This window comes from Helianthus annuus, chromosome 11, assembly GCF_002127325.2.
Source record: "Helianthus annuus cultivar XRQ/B chromosome 11, HanXRQr2.0-SUNRISE, whole genome shotgun sequence".
Lineage (NCBI taxonomy): Eukaryota > Viridiplantae > Streptophyta > Magnoliopsida > Asterales > Asteraceae > Helianthus > Helianthus annuus.
Genome location: NC_035443.2, coordinates 159488614 through 159498339, shown reverse-complemented (window position 1 = coordinate 159498339; position 9726 = coordinate 159488614). Strand labels below are relative to the sequence as shown.

Sequence of the window (9726 nt, the reverse complement as noted above, 5' to 3'; positions counted from 1 at the left end):
TCATTTTGCAAACATACCAAATGCATCCAATTTTGCTATTATCTTACTTAAGACACATCAATGACCAAACTTGTCTATAGCAATGTAACGAACCAACAAGTCACGTACCTTAGAGCTTATGTTAGGACCGGTTTTGACTCCGAAACGATTGCGAAACGAATGTGTGACGTGCGGAATCCGTACACGAACGTGACCTAACACACAAGACGTAATATAAACGTGATTCGATTAGAAATCTAACATGAACAAGCACCTTGAATCACTTTCTCTCTCTAGATCTAGAGCTCTCTAAAACTTCAAATGAGCAAAAGTCCTAATTCTAACACTAAATGATCTATTTATAGGCCAAGGCTTTTAATGAGATTTCTCATTAATTACAGTATTGCCACCTTGCCTTTTATCTAGGTATTACAATATAAAGCTAATTAAAACAGTTTCTCGCTACGGCTCGGATTGACGAAGGCGATAGACATAAATGCACTAACAGACTCCCCCTTGGATATTGCCGCAGTCAATCTCGTAGCGTCTTGTCTTTCTCTCTCTCTTTGAGTCTTTTTGAAGCTTTAACACGTTTTCATCAACGTAGACTCCCTCTTGCTTGAACAGAATCCCCGTGGATCTGTCTTCAGCTTCAGCTCCCCCTTTCTGTAGACTCATTTCTTCATCAGGCTCTCCCTTTCATCAAGCTTCCGTGCTTTGGGATCGACACCTGGCTTTCTGTATACAAGCTCCTTCAGAATAGTTACATGGCTACTTGAATCCACGCTTCCTCTTGCGTTGAGCTCGTCTTCAGACTCCCCCTTAGACTCGGCTGTCGGGATCGTAGTCTGGTACAACATCTGCAAATCTCAAACGTTTATAAGTACAAACATTTTGATCAACTAATTGTCTAGGAATAGTGACCTGGCTCTATTAAATTTTCTAAATCAAGATTCTGGCTTTAAGATATAATAATATGAATATATCCAGAAATACTTGATTCACTCCCCCTATTAACAATCTTCATATATTTGGCAATTTTAGTATTCAAAATCGAAAACTGGCTCTTTTACAGATTTTAACATTATGAGCATCCAAATCCCTCATAGTTAATCATCCAAGTCCAACTTAATGACCTTGGAGACTTTCACAAACTGTTTTTGATTTTTAATTTTAAAAATTCAAGTTTCAAATTAATGAACTTGTTTTATTTTCAGAAACACAATCAACATACTTAGATTTTGAAACTCAGCATCCCAGACATCGGTTGTCGAAAATAAAGCAAAATCAAAATCTTTTTGTATTTTTCTTAAAAATAACGCAGTAAAGAAATATTTACAAACATATTTACAGACAATATTTTTGTTTGAGTTCGTGTCAGAGGATCATATCAGTTTTTGACAAATCACTAGTACCGTTGAGCTTTAAACACTTTAAGTTCTAAACGATTCACTTAGATTGTCAGTATACTGATCCACTTAAATTTTCACACAAACTTCAATTGATTCGAGATACGAGATTAATGTTTTAAGAACTTAAACTTATTCGTGTGTCCCACCTCAGAATATACTCCCGTATCCAGACTCCTATATTCAGTCTTATAGGTGAATATACCAATCTGGTATCTGTATCTGGGTTAGTGCGAGGCCTTGAGAGCTCAGGTATGAACTTCCGTTCAGTCAAAGAGATGAAGGCTCGACTTTAGGTGTGTTCCTTTTAGGGAATCTTTTCTTCAACTGCAATTGATTCATATCTTTCGATATTTTTCAATTTTTATGCAGAGGGTAAGCTTTAAAAAGCGCGTTAAAGTATTATACGAGGTCTAGGCCATTGCTTCCGCAAAATCAGAAGACCATGTATAATACTCTAGATATCAAACAGTATAAAGACCTAGTATCTCAGAATCAGGCAATCTCTCAAACAAGATTTCGGGGGTTACCCATATATCCGAGAGATGTTCCCCATGAGATAAGTAAAGTATTTGATATTCAGGTTTATATCTCGAAAACAATCTACTGTGCGTGTAAAAACCTACTGGCATATCATCAGTGAGATCGTTTATCACATTAAAAGATCCATTTCTTTAGCGTACTTTGATTGTCTACTGATGTACTATCATTTCCTCTTTTTACACAAAAACTCTTTTTAGAATTTTATCATGTTTTTTGCTTTTTCAGATTTTCAAATGTTTTTGTATTTTCTGAAATATTCTTACTCCCCCTAAAATGCAAAACCATTTAGAAAATTTGATAACCGATGTAGATAGCTTTGTTACGCCATCCATTTTCTGCTTTTCGTGCACTGAATTACAGAAAATATAACATATGAAGCAGTAATTACCCCCATAATTTACAACACGTTGATATTTTACAGTTTGAAAACCGTTTTTTCAATCTTGTGAAATTAATCATGTTTGTTCCGCCGTGAGGGTTTCGGCATATTCAATCAACATATTTTTTGTATTTTTGAATATTTGACAAATTTAAAAACAAACGTATTTTTTATTTTTCAAATTTTTGACAAAATAAAAACATATTTTTGGTTTTTAAATTTTTAGGGTTTTTGAAATATGGTGTATTTATATACAGAAACAAACAAACTCCCTGTTTCAACCAACACAGGGTTCAGCAGCCTTCTCTCCTCGTGCCAGGCTGCTCCGACACTCCTCTTGTTGACATTTGATTTTCTTCGGAAGCACCTGCACATTTACACTTACTCAATTACTTGAACAAATTATCCCAGGTCTGTTGGACCTTAGGCATTTCTACACAATATGCTTCATTCAACTTCGGAAAATCTTTGTCATTTTGTACAAAGACTTTGTCAATTTTGATTTCAACGTTTTCATCATTTACCGAAGCGATTTGTTTCTTAGCAGACCATGTTTGAGCTTTTGGAGTCCCTCGTTTGTAAAAATGTGACTCTTTTTGAACATTTTGATTTTGAACAACATTTGGTTTCCAAAACTGTTGGGGTTTTGTTGCATCGACATTTGTTCTCCAACTCTGTTTTGTTCTTAATCTGAGTGGGTGAGAATTCCAGCTCTGTTTTGAATTGAACCTATTCGGGTTTGATTTCCAAGTTTGGTTCGAAACAAACTTGTTTGTGTTGTATCTCCAAGTTTGTTTTGAATCAAATCTGGTTAACCTTTGTTTCACATTCTCAGATTTCTGTTTCTCAGCATTTTCAGACTTCTTTTTCGACTCAACATCAACAGGTGTCAGATTTTGACACTTGCGTGCAAGATGTCCAGTTTGATCACATTTGAAACATGTTCTCTTGGACACATCTTTGACCTGTGGTTGTTGCTTTTTCTTTTAAGCATAGAATTCTAAATTGGAGTTCTTTCTCTTCTTCAGAACATGTTCCGTGAACAAAATTCATTTTTGCCTGATAATTTGGAATTTCATTTTTCTTCCAATTCTGTTTCATCTTATAACCCAACCCAGCCTTCATGTTTTTCTTCTTGACACCAGGTTTGTTATAAAAAGTTTTGTGACCTTTTCCAATAAACTTTGGAATTTCAGCCTTTTCAATTTCAACCATTTTGAAAACTTTGTCAATCTTTTCTGAAATCACATTCTGAATCGGGAATACAATATCTAAGAATAATTTATCCGATCCAATCATGGTATAAACCAATCCTTTTGAATCATCATTCAAATTTTTCTCAGATTTTGAGTTTTTCAGATATCCATCATGAAAATTACCTTCATATTCATCATGTGATTCAGCTTTACCTGTATCAACTGACTCTTCTTTCAACACACTTTCAACGACCTTACCTACCACCTCTGAATCACTAGAATCATCAGATTTGGAATAGGTTACGTCAATGTTTTCTGGTAATTGATCGACCATGTTGAAAGCTTTTTCGACCTTTTCATCATCATAAAATGCAAATTTTTTCCGGTGGTGGAACTTGATGAAACTCTGAGCCAATTCCCTTTTTGTTTTGCTCAGAATCTTTACCATCCGGTTTTATGTTGAAAATTCGTTCAAACACATATGATGACGCATGATAACTCTTTAACTTGTTGTTATCCTGTTCTAAATCAGCAATCTGACGCTTTAGCTTAGCAACATCCTCAATGTACGAATTTACAACTTGTTGTTTTATTTCATACTGTCGCTTAAACATATCAGTTGTTTCAGAACAGTATCTCAATCTCGATTGAACAAGTTTCATTTGACCTTTCACATCTTCATATGACTTTTTAGTAATGTGATAAGCCAACTTTATTGAATCATATTCTTTTTTCATTTCTTGAAAAGCATTTTCTTTTTTATCACATTCTTCGGTCCTTTTCAAAACTTTTTCTTTCAAAACTTCATTTTCTTTTTCTAATTTTTTACATTTTTCTAAAAGGTTTTCATCATTTTCTTTTAAAACTTTTTCATTTTCTAACATTTCTTTGTATTTATTTTTGAAAACTTCTTCGATTTTAGTGAATTCAAGATCTCTTGTTGTGAACTTTTCGTCTTTTTCAGTACAAGCACTGCATGGTTCCATGCATTTCTTGCACTGTTCAATAGTTTCATTTAAGACTTCAGAATCAGATTTTACCTCAGTGATTGGCACCTCGGTGTTTGCTTCTGTCTGCTTCTGATCAGCTTCACTCTTCTTTTGTTCACCAGTACCAGCATCACCAACAACATCAGCTGAACTTTCAACTTTCACTTCAACCTGCTGTTCTTCAGTAACAGCTTCTTTTTCAACAACATTTTCTTCTACCTTCTTTTCCTCAGAAATCTTCACATCTTCTTCTTCTTCTTTAACAGCATCAACTTTAACTTCCTCAGCAACCTTTTTCAAATCGTTCACCATCTCATCAACATTCTTTTTCATCCTTTCTTCATCCCTCTTCCTCAAACTTGATATCATAACATTTCTTATGAGTTTTTCCAGCCTTTTCACACTTGTTTTATCTTTCTCAACATTTGTATAGTATTCGACTGATCGAGGAACTACTAAAAGAACATCATCAAAAATTATGTCCTTCTTGGGAACAACAGGTTCACCCTCTCTGTTGACATAGCACTCTCGTTTCTTGTCCCATCTTTTATAGCTGACAGCATCTTCATACTCTTCTTGCATTTCATCAATTCTGTTTCCAGCCATGCTTCTTTCTCTGTATGTTTTTTCATTCAGAATCTCTTATCTGGTTTTCACCTTGATGTTATCTCCTTGAATCACCTTGAATCACATGCAATGTATTGTTTTAAGAGAGACAATGGCCGACAAAAATTAAGGTCTTGAATCTTATTGGGCCTTTAATCAAAAGGCACTGACATTTCTTGGATCGAGAATCACATTCAGTGAATTTATGAACCGATAATATGTAGTGGGCTGTCAACACTTTCACTCGATTGGGCCGTTCAATTAAAGTCACATGTAATCTGATATCAATTGAATTTTTAACCTATTGTTTTCTAATTGGACCTCTCAATTTAGTGGACAATTATTCTCGTGAAGATAAAATGATGGGACTTATCAATTTACTGGCCGACACATTTAATATGAAATCACATGAACCTCTGACTTAAGATGCATCTAATTGGGCCGCAATACCTCTTTGAACAGATTACAAAATATGATCACATGGACTGTTACTAGTTAATTGGACCTCTAAATGATAAACCACATGCACATGCAATTGTTTGATTAATACGGCCGACAAAAGATTTTATTTATAGTAGCAAGAAATGTACACCGATTACACTAGATTATATCACAATTACAACATTACATAGCACCTAAATTAAATCGACTCCACTCCTCCTATGATAGCGAGGCCACTTTTGATCGATTTTTAATCCACAAAAACGCCATAGACTTTATCTCATCTAAAATTTTAATAAAATTAGGAACTGCTTGCCTGAAAACCACTTCGTTTCTCGTCTTCCATATGCTCCAAAAAGCCACCAAAACTACTGCATGGATAATCTTCCTTCTCTTCGGTCCCGGGCTAGAAGCATGTATTGACAACATATCTTTAATACCAAATGCTATAATCGGCTGGATCTTAAACCAAGCTGCTGAGTGTACTGACACGAGACAAAGAGGTGGTCGCAGGTTTCTTCATAATCACCACAGAAAATACACATACGATTCGGAACCGAATGTTACGTCTGGCCAACGCGCACTTAGTCGGAAGTCTCTCCATCTCTGCCCTCCAAGCCACTATCCCGACCTTTTTCGGGACCCAATTATTCCACTCGAAAGCATTATCGGAGCTGGTACGGCCAACTAAACTAAGGACTCGCTTGATACTTGCAACACTGAAAGAACCGTTCACTTCATATTTCCATCTCCAGCCATCCGGAGACATCGAAAAAGATTGGCTGCTCAGTACTGCCAACAGTTGCTGTAACTGAACAGATGCAGCTTGACCGAGATCAGAATGAGCCCAAGCCCAATTAAAAACAGGCCCAGTACCGGAAGTAGACCACCGATCAGCAACCAGACAATCTTTATACACCTCCTCTTTAAACAGTTCAGGAAAATGCAGGTAAAACGATCCTGGTTCGACCCATTTATCCAACCAAAAATATGTATTCTGACCACTCCCCACCACTGCTGAGAATGCAGCCTTTAGATCAATATCAGCTTCTAAAAGAGGCTGCCAAATACTGTAAATACTTCTCCAAGGCCCAGCAACTGCATTTTTTACCGGGATATCATTCCAAGCCCTTGCCTTATGATGAATTGCCCAGACGACTCTACGCCATAAACCTGATTTTTCCGATTTAAATCTCCACCACCATTTTGCTAACAAGGCCAAATTAGCATCCCTTAGCGATCCAAATCCCAAACCCCCATATTCGACAGGCGCAATTGTTTTATCCCACGCCACCCAATTCATTTTGGCTTTCTCTTCCGACCCACCCCAAAAGAAAACTCTACGAATCTTATCCAAAGCATCAATGGCTTTTAATGGTGCCTTGAATAAAGACAAGTAATATGTAGGTAATGCATTTAACACCGACTTAATTAGTGTTATCCTTCCACCATACGACAGTGTTTTAGCTTTCCAAATTGATAGCCTACTTTTGAAAATTTCAATCACCGGTTTCCAATTCTTGGCCAAATTCATATTAGCACCAACCAATAAACCAAGATGCTTGAATGGAAACGTACCTTGTCTACACCTCAAAATATGTGCCATAGCTTGGATTTCCTTTTCGTCCACTCCCATCCCATACACACTACACTTGGCTAAATTTACTTTTAAACCAGAAACCAAGTAGAAGCATCTCAAAATCCGCCGTAGATTATTAGCATTAGATAATGACCATTCCCCGGTGAATATTACATCATCCGCATATACCAAGTGAGACAACGAGGGGCCATCATTAGTAACTTTAATCCCGTTAAACAACCCAACTGAGACCGCTCTCTTCATTATACCAGTTAGTGCCTCCATAACAATTACAAATAAGAAAGGTGAAAGTGGATCACCTTGACGAAGCCCACGAGAGCATTCAAATTCCGGAGTTGGTGACCCATTCACTAGTACCGAGGCTCTAGCTGAAACCAAAGTAGCCATAACCCATGCTCGCCACCTATTAGGGAATTTCATCTGCGACATGATCGAATCAAGAAAGGCCCAATTTACAGAATCATATGCCTTGTTAATATCCACCTTAAAACACATGCCACTTCTTTTAGACTTTTTTAACCAACTAAAGACTTCATTAAGCACAAGAGGACCATCTATTATATTCCTCCCTGCCAGGAATGCCGATTGCTGCTCAGAAACTAAACCCCCCACGACACCTTTTAACCGATTAACCAGAACTTTGGAGATAACCTTGTTGATCACCCCAATAAGACTAATGGGCCTGAAGTCTGTTGGACTCACCGGATCTTTAACTTTAGGAATCAAAGCGATGAACGAAGAAGTACAGCTCGAGTTTAGAACACCTGTGTCGTAGAATTTGTTAAATAGTTTAACCAAATCCTCCGGAAAAATAGGCCATCATCTTTTAATGAACTTGAAATTAAAGCCATCCGGCCCTAGTGCTCGGTCACCATCACAATCCCATACAGCTGATTTGATTTCCTCCACTGAAAAAGGCCGCTCCAGCATAGTAGCCTCGTTATCCGAAATGGTAGCCAGATTTGGACATACCAATTCCGGCGTAACAGGCATTGGTTCCGTAAACTGATGGGCATAGTACTCAAACAAGGATTCCTTGACTGATAAGGGGTTCGTAATCCAAACACCATCAATCATTAGGCCATTCAACCTATTCGTGCTTATATTGGCATTAATAATATGGTGGAAATAGGCAGAATTTTCGTCGCCATCAATAGCCCATTTAGATCTGGATTTTTGTCTCAAATCTAACTGTTTTACTCTATCAAACTCAGCCATGTAATTTCTACAATCCGCCCTCTCAGCCAGTTCTTCTTCCAACAACATTCTTTCTTCCGCCAAATTTTCTATGCTCGCTAATCTCCTTTTTTTTGCTATTATAGATACCTTCCCTACTACTTTGCTCAACTTTCAACCAAGATTTAATCTTATTCTTTAACCACCTCAGTTTAATAGCTAGTGCAAGATCATCTGGGCCAGAAAAGGAGAAGGAGCCACCCATCTGTAAAACAAAATCCAGAAAACCGGGGAACTCGAACCAAGAGTTAAAAAATCGGAATGGAATATGACCAAAATCTGTCTGGACCGTGGACAGGATGATAGGCCGATGATCCGACGCAACTCTATCCAATGCAAGCACCGTTGCATTTGGCCACTGTTCCCTAAAACCCAAACACACAAGGAACCGATCTAATTTGCTCAATTTTTTGCCATTATCCGAGATATATGTATAGTTTCCCCCACCCATATTATATTCCACCACACCAGCTGAAAGAATGAATTGATTAAACACATCCGCATTGGCCTCCACAAATTCAGAATTTAGTCGCTCACTCGCGTCCCTAACCTCATTAAAATCCCCCATCATGACCCATAACCCTTGTAATGAATTCTTAACATCCAAGATTTCCGACCATAATGCTCGCCAACCTACCGCCTCACTGGGAGCATATATATTCATAAAATTGATTCTACACCCTGTTTGCACAAGGAAACCCAAAACCACAATAAAGAATCTGCTTTTAATTATATCAACGCACCTGAATACAGACGGACACCAGATACACGCTAGACCCCATGATCTTCCTTGAGAATTTTCCACCGCTAATTTGAATTCAGCTCTTTCCCATAATTGATTGAACTTAAAATTCTCCGCATCTTGTAATTTAGTTTCCTGAATAGCAATAAAATGAATCCCGTAGCTAGTTTTGAGGCCACGTATCCAATCCGATTTACGGCTATCCCTCACCCCCTTTAAATTTATGGACAGGCAATTCATCTAAAACCATTTGGGACACCTTCATCTGCTACTAACCTCTCAGTCGCTGGCACGAATCCGTTCAGATCGACCCCAATTAGAGTCCCAACTCTGATTATAGCCTCCACTTCATCTCCGAGAGCATTCTATGGAATCCCCTCAGTTGCGCAGTCACCATTATTCTCCCCCGAGACACAATCCCTGGAGTCTAATTCTACAGTGGGGGTTACCGAAGCATCCGGATTATCTATAGGAAAATTATCGCTATTTCCAAGGTTATTTTCTGCATTGTTACCAGAATTTTCACGAACAGGAGTATTGAGATCTATCGGCTCAATAATGGGCATATTTGATTGATAAAATATCCTCTGAGTGGGCCCCTGAGTT

The 9726-nt window shown here is 37.7% G+C and overlaps 1 protein-coding gene across 1 annotated transcript; it reads right to left on the bottom strand.

Annotated features, from left to right (window-relative positions):
* Nucleotides 1-8382: 8382 nt before the first annotated feature.
* LOC110867144 lies at nucleotides 8383-9360 on the bottom strand. Its single transcript, XM_022116281.1, has one exon. The coding sequence runs from the start codon at nucleotides 9358-9360 to the stop codon at nucleotides 8383-8385; it is 978 nt and encodes a 325-aa protein (XP_021971973.1).
* Between the last annotated feature and the right edge of the window lie 366 nt (nucleotides 9361-9726).